The sequence below is a fragment of the Propithecus coquereli genome, unplaced genomic scaffold, assembly GCF_000956105.1.
Source record: "Propithecus coquereli isolate 6110/MARCELLA unplaced genomic scaffold, Pcoq_1.0 Scaffold1, whole genome shotgun sequence".
NCBI lineage: Eukaryota > Metazoa > Chordata > Mammalia > Primates > Indriidae > Propithecus > Propithecus coquereli.
In genome coordinates, this window is record NW_012133857.1 from 4,240,200 (window position 1) to 4,257,680 (window position 17,481).

At 43.8% G+C, this 17,481-nt stretch overlaps 1 protein-coding gene across 2 annotated transcripts in view; it reads left to right on the forward strand.

The window, feature by feature from the left end:
- Positions 1-462: 462 nt before the first annotated feature.
- The window catches only part of ENTPD3 (ectonucleoside triphosphate diphosphohydrolase 3), a 50,396-nt gene continuing 33,377 nt past the window's right edge, over positions 463-17,481 (forward strand). Inside the window, exons 1-3 of one of the 2 annotated variants that reach the window (XM_012648531.1) lie at positions 463-511; positions 3,628-3,755; positions 11,431-11,548. In XM_012648531.1, coding sequence (XP_012503985.1) covers positions 472-511; positions 3,628-3,755; positions 11,431-11,548 — 286 coding nt within the window. In that variant the 5' untranslated portion in view covers positions 463-471. The remainder of the gene's footprint in view (positions 512-3,627; positions 3,756-11,430; positions 11,549-17,481) is intronic. The other variant, XM_012648463.1, reaches the window with a different exon arrangement.

Consider the following 17,481-nt stretch of genomic DNA (forward strand, 5'->3'; position numbering starts at 1 on the left):
GCCACAGCTAAAGATACCCCTGCCAGGTCTTTAAAGGGCGACTCCAGGCTCCTGGGCCAGGAACACACACAGAAACCTTCCTGGCTGGTGCGCTTTGAAGAAAAGCCCTGCCTCCGCCCTGTGAATGTTAATAATAGGAAGATTTGTTCTGCGCTGGGTATGTGTTCAGGTGGTACAATCTGCAGAAAAAGGTAGACTTTTAATAACATTTTTTTTTTTCAGTTTAAACTTTCAGTAAACCCATATTTCTTCCTTTCCTTGCACTGGGGAGATGACAGGAGAATTTAAGCTTCAGCTTTGATTCTTTCTCTGAAGTTCTGGGTTTGGGCTCACCTTTCCCAGGACGAGGTTTTGATTTGGAGGAATTGAAGTGGGCTAATGTTTTAACCAGTGCAAGTTTTTTGAACTTCTGAAATCAGGGGCCGTGGACATATTGACATTCTACATTCTCTCTTGCAGCTGGGAGACAAGATGTTCACCGTGCTGACCCGCCAACCATATGAGCAAGCAGGTTTGTATCTCTCAGCAAGCAGCAAGGTGTTTTTTTTTTTTTTTTAAGTCAAATCAGAGGAGAATTCCAGCTTCAGCCCACAGTTTTTCATCCATGTCCCCCTACAAATGACTGTTTAACCTCATAGGTTTGAGACAAAGTCGCTCACTGTGGCTTTGCCACCGGCATTCCTCAGATAAAAGTAATGCTTTGCATCAAAGCCACACAAAACAAGGACTAACATGCATGTTTCGCTTAAATGGTTTTTCCGGTTTGTATAATCCATTAATTTGGCCTTTGTGGTTTCCCTTACCTAGCTGTATGTATGATTTGTTTTAGAATACTGTATTGTTGATTTTGTGATGAATTACAAAGTACTTGGATTTTTTCCTGTATTTCCATCCAAATGTTTTTGCTGGCACAGTGCCCACAACACCCCCAACCTCCCACCATGGGTCAGTGTTGTTATGGCTGATACTGTAGGCATGAGCGTGGAATGTTCTCACACACACACACACAAACACACAATTCTAAGCTTGCCTCACCTGCCTCTGGAGCACTTTTTGGAGTTGCTCATGTGGAAGCCCAGAAGGCTCTGGCCTCTCCATGCTCAGGTAGGCACCTTGCAATTATAGTGTTTGTCCAGCCCTAATGACAGCACAGCTCTAGGCTGTATTTCCTAAATGAGTGAAACCTGGTCTAGTCAATTTTGCTTTGTAATAAGGTTTTCTGCTGGGGCAAGGGTTTGCTTAAGGTAATCATAGCTTTTTACTTGAAAACTGCTGAAACACAGAGGACTTAGGAGGCCAGCCACGTGGCTGTGGTTAGGAAACTGCTTACATATCACAACCCCCTACCCTGTGGATAGACGTTCTTTAGTCATGCCCCTAAATTGGATATTCTTGTCTTCTAAAAGGATATGATTTCAGAATAGTAAGAGCAATTTATATGAATTTTATTTTTTTTGGGTAAAGATAAATTGTACTTAAGGAGCTGGTTTACTTTGATTTCCAGGTTTTCCCCACAACACTTTGAAATGTTAACACAGATACTGTAACATCACACATACAGACTAACATGTTACCTTCCTTTCAAAGGACAAGTTTAGCTTGGCAGATTAAATCTCCACCATGTCTTGTTAGGGGAAAAAACCCTTAAACCTCTATCACAAACATTGACATATACATTCCTTGAAAGCTGATTAAAAAGTTTGCCTCTGTGGATTAACTGTTTCCTGGCTAGTTCATGTGCTTTTATCTGGACTCACAGAAAAGTCATCTACGACCCGATCAGATGCTCTGAAGGTCAACTCCAACGTAGTTGGCTCCCCCTCCAGTTGCTATTACAAATGATTCTGCAATGAGTAACCTTGTGTATATGTCATTTTATACCTGTGAGGTTAGTTGTGTGGGATAAATTCCCAGAAGTGGGATTGTGAGTCAGATGGTATGTTCATTTGCAAGTTTGATAAAGATTGACAAATTTCCCTCCATTGATGCTATAGCAGTTTACACGCTTAATGACAAGGTAGGAAAATTAAGGTGTTAAGTGATGACTTTGACATCAGGAAGTGTCTGTGACTGCATCTACACTGCAGGGGAGTCAGATGGGGCAGAAGAGTTGGCTGTTCTGAGCCATTGAGACCCACTGCACGCCTGCCCTCCTCACGTAGTGACTATTGTGATCGGATTGGATATTGGGAGTGAATCTCATTCTATCATGGTAGAATGTATGTACCCTTTTTTTCTTCTAGGAAAATGTCTTATAGAAATAATGAAGGGGTCAAGCATAGATTATGATGATCTAAGAATAAATGTTCTGGAATAGAGCAGGATGTGCCCCATTGCTGTTCAATAGAACTTTCTATAATGATGGAAATGTTCTATAGCTGCAATGTTCAATATGGGAGCCACTAGCCTACATTGGTTATTGAACACTTGAAATGTGGCTAGTGAGATTGAGGGGGTGAGTATTTTATTTAATTTTAATTAATTTACATTTAAATAGCCATTTGATGGGAAACATACTGGGATTCTCTGAATCCAGTGATCTTTCTATTAGTGTTTATCATACTTCAGCCATTCAGATGCCATTTATGTTTATGCCCTAATAGTTCTACCAATACTATTATCTAGTAAATATTTTAATTGCATGTCTTTTTATCTTTTTTTGAAAGAAATAGATATAATTTATATTCAGTGAAATGGATAGATCTTAAGTTGTGTCCCTAAGTTGTGTGTTCTTGCCTTCCAAAGGTATATTTTTTAGGATAATGAGAGCAATTTATAAGAATCTTTTTTTAAGGGAAATTGTGCCTAAGGAGCTGGTTTACTTTGATTTTCAAGTTTTCCCCAAAGGACTTTGAAAGGTTGATGAGTTTGTCAAATGTGCACATCAGTATACTCCACAGTCCTATAGAGCAGGGGTCCCCAACGTTTTTGACACCACAGACCGGTTTCATGGAAGACAATTTTTCCACGGGCCGGGGATTAAGGGGGTGTCATGGGTTGGGGGGTAGTGGTGCAGAGCTCAGGCAGTGATGCGTGGCCCACTTCCTAACCCATTTCCTAACAGGCCATGGACCGGTACCTATAGAGTATTGGCTATAGAGTATTTCCTTTACTCCTAGAAAGTGCCCATATGTTTCTTCCCAGTGAATTCCTGCCCCAAACACCCAGGAAATCACTGGCCCACTTTCTGTTACCTACCTGTTTCAGAACTTCACATAAATGGAATCATTTCAGTATAATATAGTACTAATTTCTTTTTACTTAACTAAGATTATTTTTAAATAAAATATATCACCTGCTTTAATAGAAAGCCCGGATTTTTTGACTCTCCAAATGTTATTATAATTCATCTTAGGGATGACCAGCAATATGTATAATACACTTTGGGAAATATCAGGAAACTAGGTCATGCATACCCTCCCTGCAGTTTTAGTCCACAATTTTGGAGGAAGAATAAATGGATATTGGAACCCAATTGCTACTGTTCCTTCAAGTGCAGGGTCTCACTAAAGCCAGAGAAAGTGGGTTTTGCACACAATGATGGGCCCAGTCTGTGAATTGTACAAAGAAGACTGATGCCTGGTTGCTCCTTTTCCCTCACACGTCTTCTGGGTCTTCTCATTTTAGGCTTCAAGGCCCTCTGCCGCACTCCAGCCATCATCGCCTTGGTGTTCTTGCTGGTGAGTGTTGTGGTGCTCGTGAGCATCACACTCATCCAGATCCATAAGCAAGAGGTCCTCCCTCCAGGACTGAAGGTAAGTGTGACGGAATTGGTGTCAAAAGGAAGAAATGGGCTATGACACCAATTATTCTAAAACCGTAATTTAGAGGAGAAAAAAAAACCCTTTCCCCCTGCCTCTGGCTGGAGCCAGGAGAAGGTGGGGTAAGACCTAAAGGACAAGGTGTGGACACGCTGGGTTTGTGATGTTTGAGGCTACAGATTGAGGGTGGTGACACCTTCTCCAGTGTAGTCTTGCTTTGACTTCTGATGGTGGAAACCAAAGCTAAAATTTGTAGCTAAGAATTACAGATGGCTACCAAAGATTTACCAGTCAGTGTAGTTTCCATTTTTACCATTTTAGCCATTCCCCCAGACCACGCCACAACTCTGATCATGAGTAAAGACCAGGAGACCCAGGCTTCTCTTCTGGCCCTGCCTGGGTGAATGAAAACTCAAGGACTTGAGAAGGTCTCCTGGAGCTGTATTTGTGCTGCCTCTCTTGGGTCTAGCATGCGTGCCATGATCCCGTCAACCCTCTGACTCGAAAATTACCCAGGTCCTTGTTCTTAGGCCCACAGGTCTCTCTTAGCTTTTGCTAAGCCCATCCCCAAATGGCCTCCTAGATGATCCTGTTAGGCTGAGAATCATAACACACCAACCCAGCCTTAGCTCTGAGGATGCCCTTGGAGATGGGCGGTGAGACCATGAGGGGCTGACAAATGAAAAGTGAAGAGTCAGTGAGTCCTTCAATCATTTTGAGTACGGGGTCAGCAAACGTTTCCTGTAAAGAGCCAAATAGTACATATTTTAGGCTTTGAGGCCCACTTATAGTCTCTGTTGCATACTCTTCTTTATTTTTTGGCTCATTAAAAATGTACAAACCCTTCTTAGCTGGAGGCCATAGGGATCAAGTAACTCAGCTGTGTTATTTGAATCTCATTTAGCATTTACACTTGACCTCACAAGTCCTTTCTGTATCTTCCTGCTGTTAGTGACTATTCAAAGGCTATATTAGAAATACATAGAAGATTTTAAAAGAAGCATAGTATACTACTGATTTCTTTTTACTTAACTAAGATTATTTTTAAATAAAATATATCACCTGCTCTGTGAATGGGTTTGGTGTAACATTCTGAGGCTACTTTCCTCAAGGATTAGAGGAAAATATACTTTCGATAACAGTATTTGGTTCCTTGACAGAATAGTCTACTTAAGAATCTCACCCTCATGAATAACATGAATAAAAAGCGGGGGACCCTTATGCAACTGTCCAATGATGAGAGGAAAACAAATTATCTGGTTGTCCAAAGACATCAGCTGAGGCCTAGAGAAGCTGTTTTCCCATGCTCCAGGCACTGCCTTCTTCTGTAAACTCCTGTATATAAAATTGGGACTGCAACTGAGAGTGATACCTCTTTCCACTTTGCATAGTGCTTTTTAGTTTAGTGGGCACTCTTCCCTGATCCATCCCATTTAGCTCTTGTGCAAACCGTAGAAGGTAGGTGAAGCAAGCACTGTGGCCACCACTTTGCCAGTGAGTGGCAAGACCAGACCTGAAACCTGGTCTCTTCTGTTCCCAAGGCCAGGGTGCTCTTCATAGCCACCCACTTCTCTGCAATCCTGAGTTCTGAATGGAGACTCCAGAGGGAGAGATTGGCCTCTGATGGGAGAGCATGTCCTGCTTTGTACGGGAGGGAAGGTGGGGAGAATGGATGCAGATGCAGGAATGTTTGTGGAATAGGGGGAGGACAGTTAGGCTAGTACCACCCTTAGACCCCAGTAACTGGGGCCCCTGTCCTGGGCCCGACATTTCAGAAGGACCAGCTCTAGCTGCACTCCAGCTTCATCTCTCTCTATGACACAAAGAAATGTGCCTACCCACAGAGCCCATATTCCCCCTTCTAGAACATACCGTGGTGCCAGGGACCTCAGAATCTAGGGTCTTTGTGGACCTCCTGAGGGTGGACCTCACCAGTGGTCTGAGGGGTGGCCAAGAAGCAGCTGCTTGCAGGGCCATAGACAGAGCGTGGATGTTGACACGAGCTGTCCACACACAGGTCCGTAGGGCCCTCTGGATTTGCTAGGGGTGGAAAGAGAATGGATTTGGGGAGACGGGGCAGGATAAAAGCTTCTATTTATAAAATTTTGTCTCAGTTCCCGCGAATGCTAGGGATGGGCCAGTTACGGCAGTTAGCAGCTGATAGCTTCTACTTATTCTGGAAGTGAGAGGTTAAGTCCCCTGTTCATGCTGGAGGACATGGAGGAATTGGATGGGAAGACTGAAGGGTGAAGTGAGTAGAGTAGAGATCCCCAGGCAGTGTGGAGGGCACCACTGGGCACCACACATGTTTAATGCCACTGTCTTAGGTTGGGTTCCCTTAGTCAAAGATGTGAGTGCGAGCAGATCATCCTGGGATGATGCCAGGAAGCGCGGGCAGGGGAATGGAGAAGTGAGAGGAGGTCAGGCAGCAGACAGGGAGTAGCGCTGTGAGCAGCTGGGGCTCAGTCCTGCTGGGGACCTCGGGAGCCAGTGCAGGATTCACCTTAGCATCATCCCATATCAAGGGGCCTATGGAAACCTGCCTCACAGCTGTCCTACTCAAGGGCGTATGCGTCCTTCCGGCAGTCATTTGGTTGAAAGTCTGCTTCCTGGGCGATGTAGACTCTCTGGTATTTCTGGCATACTGTGGGCTTGGGTGGGCCCAGGCCACTAGAGAAGCCTGCAGGCAGGTGGAAGGTGGATGGTTACACACTACAGTGGCAAGACCTTGCTATCAGACCGTAGTCATCAGTGACTGTTCCATGTAAATACTATTGTCATTATCCCCATTTTGCAGATGACAAAACAGAGAAACAGAAAGGGCAAAGAGCTTCTTGTGGTTATATACACTGAGAATAGCAAAGCTGGTCTAAAGGAAAGAAAATAGCAGAGAATAGTAGCCTTAAGCCAGGGTTTGAAGGAACCAGAAGACATACCCTCCACCAATTAGCAGATATTAATAGTTCGAGTGTGCTTTCAAGGAACTTTCTGTCTAAACAAAGGAAGTCTGCAATACCGTATCAGTTCAAAGAGATTTTAAATCTCTTCAGAATCTTGCTATCAGACCGTAGTTACAGTTGCAGGGGACAGAAATTTGTATAACGTAGGAAGATTGACTCAGAAGTTCTATTCTGTTTAATTGGGTGGATTAAATGTAAGAAAACACAGATGTTCTGAGCCAGTTGAACCAGAAACAGAATGACAGTGTTAGAAGAGAGAGTTCCACATATAGTTTTTCTCGGGATATTGAGAGACTCTTTCCTTTTGTTTTGCAGTGTGTGCTGGGGGTGAAGTTGAATGAATATGACGGCTTTTGAATTGTTTGTCATGTTTATGTTTTTTGTACCAAAAGCCCTGTTTTGCCTTTGTGCAGCTGACGGTTGGTTCTGAGGGGCCAGCTCCACATCAGCCTGTCTGGAGGGCCCTGGAATGTTACATGAGACCCTCATGCAAGGCGGTGATATTTGGCTAATAGATCCAGTCTTGGCTTGCCTAAACTTGGTTTATGTCGGTTTAAGAGCAGAACTATTAAAACTCAGTCAAGGGGCGAAAATGTCCCCAGTCTCTTGCGTTACTGGTCTAACCTGCTCCACAAGCTTGAAGAGTAAGCATGATGCCATCACTCTTACTTTTCACTCAGGCCCCCACCTGCTTTTCTCTCATTAAGTCCAATATCTTCCATTTGAGTCTTCACCCTCCCCACCCCCATCATAAACATCCAAGAGCCTTGGAGCATCTCAGACCAAAGACCATTGCCATTGCCTCTTGCAGCCACCTGATGTCACTGTCGAAGATGGGTCCTGCACAATCTTAACATTTCAGGGACACAGGCCACATTAGTTCCCCACGCTGGGTGCCACATTACAGGCCGTTTTAGTCTATACTCCCACGTTCAGCCAGTACTCTCCAAAGTACAACCACTGGGCCAGTCTGTGTTGAAGCCATTCCCTTCTAATCCTCATTGGGCCTTGCTCATCAGCCTGGATTTCTAGTGCCTTGTGGCCCACCCTGGTCTATCCCTTGGAGATCAAGAGTTGGATAATTGGTTTCTTCTTTTTCAGAAAGCCTCAGTCTCCTTATACAAATTGGTCCTCCTCTCCTCCACCCAGTTCTGCACACCACTTAACTAAGAGTGTGCTTTCAAGGAACTTTCTGCCTAAACAAAGGAAGTCTGTAATACCATATCAGGCACCATAATACTGAACAATCATCCCATTAGACTTGGTTTCCTTGGGGCTCAGTGAAGGAATGGTGGCTGTGAGTACAGGTTTTAGAGTCAGTTAAGCCCATGCTTTATTCCCAGGTCCGTGATCTTGAGCATTTACTTAGCTTTACGAGCCTCAGTTTCCCCACATGTCAAATGGGAATGATGACAACATCTGCCTTTATAAAGCCAATAACACTTATTAAAGGGCTGGATGCAGTGGCCTGTATTCCTAGCACTCTGGGAGGCCGAGGTGGGAGGATCACTTGAGATCAGGAGTTCAAGACCAGCCTAAGCAAGAGTGAGACCCCATCTCTACTAAAAATACAAAAAATTAGCTGGGTGTGGCGGTGCACACCTGTAGTCCCAGCTACTCTGGAGGTTGAAGCGGGAGGATCGCTTGAGCCCAGGAGTTTGAGGTTGCTGTGAGGTAGGCTGACATCACTGCACTCCACCCAGGGCAACAGAGCGAGACTCTGTCTCAAAAAACAAAACAAAACAAAACAAAAACATTTATTAAAGCACTTTGTGCAGTACCTAACATAAGTGCTCAGTAATGTTTAATACTGCTTACTAGTAGTCTTATTATTATAGAAATAGTGATAATAATAACAAATCTAAGAAAGCTGACCTTATGACTTTGCTCTTGCTTTTGGCAGATCATACGGTCCTTAAGTGTTGGACCAGGGAGTTTAGTACTGAAGGCTGTTTCCTTTCAGTTAACCCACTGAGTGTGTCTTCAGATCCACATTCAAGCCATGCCTTTTTTCTGACACTGCGTTAGACAGAGGGTTACTAATTACTTTTTATCCAAACACCACCTCCCTAGCTGAACTGAAAATAATTCATTCCCATACCCCCTTCCCCAATGAAACCACATTAAGTTCCACTGATTTAGGCAAATAAGTTCTCAACACTGGTTAAAAACCAATTTTTCCGCTTTTGGAAACATCAGCGAATGATGGTGGGGCTAGATCGTGTTAGTCAGAAATAGGTTGGCCCCCGTCAGCACTTCGGCAGGTGCTGGAGAGGCAGCCACTTCTCCAGGCTCAGCGAGCAAAGCTGGCTGCTCCAGACCCTGGTGAAAGCTGGATCCCAGTCAGAGTTACAGGCGAGAATGGATACTCTTCCTTCCTGCTGATCTTGGCCCAGCAGCCCTGGGCTTCTTACACAGGGAAAACACACATCCTTTGTGAAAGGTTGGAATAAAGGTTTAGCGAAAGGCAGGCGATACCGTCTTCTTCTCTCTCTCTTGTTGCACGGGTCGGCACCAGGTACGACAGGGCTGGTGGGAGTGGTGGTGCTTGGGTCAGCAGGAGGGAGGAGAGAAAGAAGACTGAGAATCTGGAGGCCCGGACGTCCTTAGTGCCTGGCTTCCTTCTTGCCTTCGGTTTCAACCTGCGCTTTAATCTCACTGTGAGTCTCTGCCTGGGACAGATAGCGAACAATGCCACCCTTGTTTGCGCAGAGGGATGTCATGTCAGGATCCCCATCAACATTCATCAGACTGAAGGGCTGAGATTAAGAGGCCATCCGAGTTCAAATGCCAGCATACACAGGATATTCTATTTCAATATAAAGGAGACGCTATGATGCAGAAGCTGGAGCAACTTTTTTTATTTGGTCCCATTTCAAATGAAACAAGCATTTGTAATATAGGTAGTAGGATGTTGGAAATCTCCTAAATGTTTAGAATCGGGCAATTGGTTGAATAAATTATTCTGTATCTCACAGGATTTTATGAATGTATGAAAATGTTGATATTTCTACTGGCAGGGAGAAATGACATACTGTTAAGAAAAGAGCATTGCAGGCTGGGTGCAGTGGCTCATGCCTGTAATCCTAGCACTTTGGGAGGCCAAGGCAACAGGATTACTTGAGACCAGGAGTTCAAGAGCAGCCTGAGTGACATAGCACTGTCTCTAGAAAAAATAGAAAAAAAATTAGCCAGGCATGGTGGCCCATGCTTGTTGTCCCAGCTACTCAGGAGGCTGAGGCAGGAGGATCACTTGAGTCCAGGAGTCTGAGTTTGCAGTGAGCTATGATGACGCCACTGCACTCCAGACTGGGCAACAGAGCAAGACTCTGTCTGAAAAAAAAGAAAAAGAAAAGAGCATGGCAAAAAAAACTATGTACGATATGAGCCCATGTTGATTTAAAAATATGTATCTAAACACATATGTATAAAAAGATATATAACAAGGGGTTAAAATAAATATTTGGATTCGAGGGGTATTATTTACTTTTCTCTTTTTCTTGTTTTGTAATTTTCTTTATTTTTCTAGGCAGGCTTTTTTATATTTGATAATAGACTATATTTATTGAGCAGCCACTAAGCATCAGGCGTATGATCTCCTATTTGCTTCTGAAAGTAAGTTCTGTGAAATGAGGGGACTCGGAGAGATTAGGCATCTTACCCAGCATTGTAAAATCAAGAATCCATCTGAATCAGCCTACCTACAGATCCAACTTCATCTTCTTCCATGGAAGCAGTGGGATGGGGGAAAGGCTGCTACCCTGAAGGCCTCTGGATGCCCTGGGATGACTCTAATAATTGGACACTGGGCTTAGATCAGCATCACTAATTCCAATTTCCATAGGCTGCTAAACCCTGGTCTGATTTGGTGCAGGAGCTGGGCTGGGCCAAACCTTCAGGTGAAGCTCCCTGGTACCTGCCTCAAGCTAGGCAAGATGGTCCAGGACTCCCAGCCTGCTCTCCTGTGCACAGCGAGCCCCAGCACTGCCCAGCAACACCTGCCCGTCTGTTTGTTCACGTGCATATTACTAAAGTGGGAGCAATATGTTGATATTATTTTGTATTTTGTTTTTTTCTCCCTAATTATGAATACTTTAATTCTGAGGGCTGATACAGTTATTAACATGTCTCTAACCCTGTGAGAACTTCCTACAGTTTCTTCCTGTAGTTTTTTTGGCCGTTTATTCCCAGGCTATAAACCTACAAGTGTGGAGACCAGAGGGCATCCAGCTGACTGAGCATTCATTTCCCTCCTGGGACCCCAGTGGCTCCTGTCCTCACCTCAGAGGTTGGGATGAGGTCTTTGTATGCAAGATCCATGGAGTACAATTCTCAGCCTCCGCTGCATATTAGAATCACCTGGGAGCTTTAAAAACTGTCGATGCCTGGGTCCACTCTCAGAGATTCTGATTTAATAGGTCTGGGGTGAACCCTTGGCATTGGGAGTTTTTGAAGCTCTCCAGGTGATGTTAATGCACAGCCAAGAGTGAGAACCTGCCCTAGAACCTGCCCTGCCTCACCTCAACCTCCTCCCTCACAGTCCACGGAGACAAAATTGGTTTGGAGAAAATAGTTCTCTCTTCTTGGTCAGCCCCAACCTGAGCGAAGCAGTGTGGATTAAGGTATTCAGGACTCTCAGTGCCCACTGGGAAAGGAGTCCTCAGAGGGGCCCAGCCCACTTCTGACTCTTCCTTCCCCTTTTTATCCAGTATGGAATCGTGCTGGATGCCGGGTCTTCCAGAACCACAGTCTACGTGTATCAGTGGCCGGCGGAGAAGGAGAATAATACTGGAGTGGTCAGTCAAACCTTCAAATGTAGTGTGAAAGGTAAGAACCAAATGTCTGGGAGGCCCAAAGGGAAGCAAGGTGGAGTCCTAAGTCCTTTGGAGGCCTGGAGAGGTCCCGAGAAGCTGCCGGAGGCAGAGAATGAGATAGGACAGGGGGTCAGGAAAACATGAGACCTTGTACTAGTGCTGCTGCCCCTCAGTGGAGTAACCTTGCTCCGGTCACTTCCCTTCTCTGGGCCTCACTTCACTCATCTGTGACCGTAGGGGCTGGGTGTCAAGAAGTGTGAATGGTCTGAGATTTTACCCTGCCATGTTTTTATGGATGCTGGAAGACACCAGACTGCTGGGTCAGAAATAAAGGACAGTTTGTTACAGTAATAACAGTAGCCAGAGTATCGGTATTTTCTTGAACTGGTTCTCTGATTCCCAATTTGCACAGGATGATATAAAGAGGGCCAGATAGTATGTGCCCATGTGGTGGGTTCTGTTAAAGAAGAGGAAGCCTGAGATTAGGGAACCCGAAACATTGATAAACAGGCAGTGAGCATGCCTGCCTTTTGCTCTGGAAGAAAATACTATCTTTGTCTTCCAAGGCTTCTTGCTATGCAAACATCCTTAAAAAGATAGTCCTGAACAAAGGCAGTCAGCACTTCTGCTCATAAGACATCCAGAAACACAAGAGACACGTGGAAAATTGTCTTCCAGCAGGGGCAAGGAGTGGCTGTGTATATTGGGAGGTGAGTTCAAAGGGGGATTGATGGTATGTAAACAAATAGACATGGCTCTATTCCAGTAAAGCTTCATTTATGGACACTGAAATTTTGAATTTCATACACCTCTCACATCACAAAATACTCTTCTTCTTTTAATTTTTTTCTCCACCATTAAAAAAATATCAGGAAGCTGAGGCAGGAGGATTGCTTGAGCCCAGAAGTTAGAGGCTGCAGTAAGCTATGTTCAGGCCACTGCACTCCAGCCTAAGTGACAGAGTGAGATCCTGCTTCAAAAAATAAAAAAATTTAAAAAATTAATAAATGTAAAAACTCTCTTAGCTCACAGGCTATACAAAAAAGGTGGTAAATATGGGCTGTCAACCCCTGAAATAGAATATTATCAGGATCTTTAGTGACCCTCCATGCAACTGCTTGCCTCCCCAAAAACATATTCTGAATTTTATGTTAACTGTTCTTTGTTATTCTTTATAGTTTTGTCTTATGTATTTAGTTTTTCCTGTTTTTGAAAATGAAATCAAGCATATTTATATAAATGGAATCAAACATACATTTTTCTGTAATTTGTTTTGTTCACTAACATTGGACTTTTAAGATTCATCTATGTTGATATTAGTAGCTATAGCGTATTCGTTTTTCCTTATAGATGGACATTTGTATTTCCTTGGTTACTAATAAGACTGAATATCTTTCCATGCATTTATGGCCATTTCTGTTTTCTGTGAAATGTCTGTTCATGTCTTCTGATCATTTTTCTACTGAATTGCTTGATTTTTTTCTTACTGATTCATTGAAATTCCTTATAAATATTCTGAATATGAATACTCTGCTAATATTATATTAATGCTAATATCTTCTTATAGTTTATAGTTTGTCTTTTTAGTTTCTTTGTGATGTCGTTTGCTGAATAGAAGTTCTTAATTTTTATGTAGATACACATCAATCTTCTCCTTTGTGGTTTTCTCTTTTGTGTGTTTTATTTAAGGGATACTTTCCTATCCTGAGGTCATAAAGATATTTTTCTATCAAAAGTATTATAATTTTTCCCTTTATGATTAATTCTTTAGTCCACATAATCGAGCCCAGTTAGTGAGTATGTATACATATAGGACTTTCTTAAAGCCACCCTCTTCCTCTTTAGAGCATTAGGATCTTTGAGTTGGCCCGGAGCTTCCCAACCAGCATGTCCTGAATGTGCTCAGGGTGTCCTTTAGCCCACAGGACAACAGGTTCAAGACTCTGGACCTGTCCTCCTAGCCCCCAGGAGCCTCCTTCATTTCCTTCAGTGAGCTGCCCAAATACTATAAGTTCATGGGATCCATGGGACTGAAAAAGTTGGGAGGCAGGGTTAGCCTTGTCCATGGAGAGACCAAGAGTCTTCTTTGCATAACCAGGTGAGTTTGGATAAGCAGGTGAGGCAGCCAGGAGCTGCTGCCCAGGTTTTGCAGATTGGGTTTTCTAGAAGCAGGTATCGAGACAGAGTTTGGGATGCAAGGTAGTTATCAGAGACCCACTCCTGTGGCAGGAAGGGTGGCAGAAGAAGGATTGGACAGAAAAAAATGTCAAACTTCAATGCAGGCCTGATGAAGCTTCAGCGATCAGTTACCCCGTGCTGGGTTGAAATGGCGTGAAGCGTCTGGGCTGTAATACCTCTGTTGCCATCACTCACTAGGTGTTTACTACCCTGGGAAGAGCAAGATCTTGAACAAGGCAGCTCTCTGCAACTGATGCAAACCCTGAAGGAGCTTACAGCTGGGACAATGTCTTTATTTGAAGGGGCATCTGCATAGTACGTCTTTGGGTTACCACAACTGGGACTGTTTTCTGAGTATTGCTTTCACTGTTATCCACAAGACACAGGCAGCAGTAGCCTTGCTCTGACCTCATCCAGCGATCCCAGGTCTGTTCAGCTAACTTCTGAGCCACTTTCTCACCTCCAAGCATGAAAGGGCAGCAGGATGCCTCTTTTGAAAAGAGAGACCACCCACTCCAATAAAAGAGAGAGTAGTGGAGGATAGTGATTCAGACTTCACCTCATCCCTACTGTGTGAGCTCAGGAAAGTTATCTAAACTCCCTGAGACTTGAACCACTAAAAAAAAAAAAGAAAGAAAGAAAAAACAGATAATAATAGTATTACCTACCTCTATAGGAGTGGTTTAAAGTTTAAATGACGAAATATATGTAAAACAGGTAGCAAATGCCTGGCATACAGTAAGTGCTTAATAAGTATTAGCTGTTATTATTCATGGGCACTACAATCCAGATCTCCTTGTTGATCCTCTTGCCAACAGCTACTCTGTCCCATAGTTACAAGATCTCTGTCTTTAGACTTCCAAGAGGAATTCAGCTAAGTCAGTACTGACGGCTCTGTAGGGAGAGGTAGGACTTTCATGGGGAAGGGTCACAGGCAGTCCCTCACGGGAAGGGTTCCTGGGCCCACAGCGTCATGGAACCCACAGCACATCCATAAATGGATCTTCCCTTCTTTGATCACAGTAGCCTCCGGGAACAATATATATACTCTGAATGAACAGAAGACCACTAACTAAAGCCTAAATTACAGAGTTGAAGTTCAGCAAGTGTCATCCCTTCCAAGACATGTGGCTTTTCCAAGGATAATTTGGATTTCTGGTTTCTCAATTGCAAATTTCCCAGGACCCCCCTGCCTTGGGCAGACAGAAGGGGTGGTGAATGCTTGCTCACCCAGCAGTGATTCCTGGAGGCAAAGGCCCTCAGAAATTTCTTTCTCTGGGGGTCCCTGGTGGGTATCGATCCTCGGCTGCTGCTGTTTCCCATGAGTTCATTGCTGGTGGTCCCCATGCTGGTGTCTGCAGCTTTGGCTTCTTGTGGTAAAGCCATCCTCTTGGGGGGCCTGGTTCCCTGCATGCCTCTCTTTTGTGGTGCTCATGCCTGCTGCTGCCTTTACTCCCAAGAGATGTTCACAATGTCTTTCCTTTAAACCAGTGATTAAAAATCCTTTAAGCTCTACTGAAGCCTAAACTTAACTATTTTTTCCATTGAAATGCCCCAAAGGGTTGCTTCAGGAACCAGGTCACCATTAGTATCAAAAAGCATCCTTTGCCAATCATTGGCCAGAGCCCAAGCTGAGACACATGTCTTTTGCTTCTGTCCCACCTTGGGTAAGTTTTGTGCCATCTGTTCAAACTTTTCTCCCCATATTGAAATAGTAATTTCAGTGCTCTTTGCACTGGTTGTAAATCCCAGTATCCCAGGAGCTTGTGAGCCCCATCTCCTTTTTCCCTGTAGGAGGCTTGAGGGATGTTATGCAAATAGGCCTTCTGGTGACATACCCCAGGGTTCATCTTGCTCCTCACCAGCTGCTGTCCAGAGACCAGCTGTAGCAGATTATATTTTGTTTGCTCCAGATTGGACTACACAGTAATTAGTATAGAGGTATGTGCTGGCTGAAAAGTCTCATTGATTGATTGATTCATTCATTCATTCATTTAATACATATGTAGTAGGTGCCCACTGTTTGCCAAGAACTGTTCTTGGCACTGGGAATTCAGAAATAAACAAAATTTATAAAATATCTGCTGTTGGGTATTATGGAACTTATATTACAATGAAGAAAACAGACAAAAACAGGTGTATAATATGTAAGGGAGAAATGCTCTGAAGAGAAATCAAGCAAGGTGGAGAATAGAGAGCTGTCACGCTATTTTAGACAGGAGTGTCAGGGAATGACAAAGAAGATGACAGTTGAGCAGAGACAAAAGTGAGATGAGAGGGTGAGCCAAGTATTAATAAATGTCTGGGGGAAGAACATGCTGAGCAGAAGACATGGCGAGGGAAAGGCCAAGGGGGGAAGCTGCTCAGCATGTTCTAGGAAAAGCAAGGGGCCAGTGTGGCTGGAAGAAAGGTGAGAAACGGGACTGAAGCTGTAGCCAAGGCCAGGGCCTTGGGATGTAGCAAGAGATTAGACTTTGACTCAAATGAAGTTTCTTCAGAGTATGTTGGGAAGCCATTAGAAGATTCTGACCCAGGAACTAATGCGATGTGACTTACAATTTTAACAGATCACCCTCTTGACGTAGAGCGCATGGTCAGGGGCTGAGATTAGAAGGAGAGAAACAAGTTAAGAGTTATTAAAGCAGTACAAGTGAAAGACGTGATGGTCAGTTTGGCCTTGACCAGTGCTTCTCAACATGGTGAGATTTTGCCCCCCTGGGAACATCTGGCAATGCCTTGAGACCTTTTTGATTGTCATGACTGGATGACCAGCGATGGTGCTGACATCAAGCGGGTAAAGACCAGAGATGCTGCTAAACACTGTACAATGCACAGTACAGCCCCCACATCAAAGAATTATCAGTAGCGCCAAGGTTGAGAAGCCCTGGTCTAGGAAGGTTCTGGGGAAGAGGGTGAGAAATGCTTAGATTTGAAGGGTATTTTGAAGGTCAACATGATTTTATGATGAATTTGATAGAAAGCATGTAGGTTGATGATGCATGAGCGTCAGTGGCCTTGATCATCAGTGGATCCAGCAAAGGAACTTAGAAGGAATGGTAGCCAGGAGAGAGGAAAGTCAGAAGCCAAATGCACGGTATTTGAAGGGAGAAGTGAGCCTTTAAGTGAAAGGCTGATGGGGAGGTTATAACCTAAGAAGGCAGGCAGACATGATATGCCCCCAGTATGGTGAAAAACCTAGTACACCTACGTGCTCTTGCCAAAAAAATCAAATCTGAATATAATCACATTTCTAAACATAACTCTCAGTTAATAAAAAATACAGGAGGTAGAGGAGCATGTTAAATGACATCTCAAGGATACAATTAGTGAAATCCAGAATGAGAGACAATCTCCATGACAAGTGATACGGTTTCTCTAATAAATAACTGGCAGGGAAGAAAAAGAGGGTGGGAAAACTGTTATAGATTAGAGAATCTTAAAAGACTTATCATCCACATGCAAGCTGTGGACTTTGGTTCCTGTTTCAAATTAACTATACAAAAAAGTTTTTTTGTTTTGTTTTGTTTTGGCTTTTTTAGAGATGGGGTCTTACTCTGTTGCCCAGGGTGGAGTACAGCGATGCAATCATAGCTCACTGCAGCCTTGAACTCCTAGAACTCCTGGGTTCAAGTGATCCTCCCACCTCAGCCTCCTGAGTAGCTGGGAGTATAGGCACATGGCACCATGCCCAGCTATTTGTTTTTATTTTTATTTTTTTAGAGACAAGGTCTTGCTATGTTGCTCAGGCTGTATTCTGGGAAATTTGAA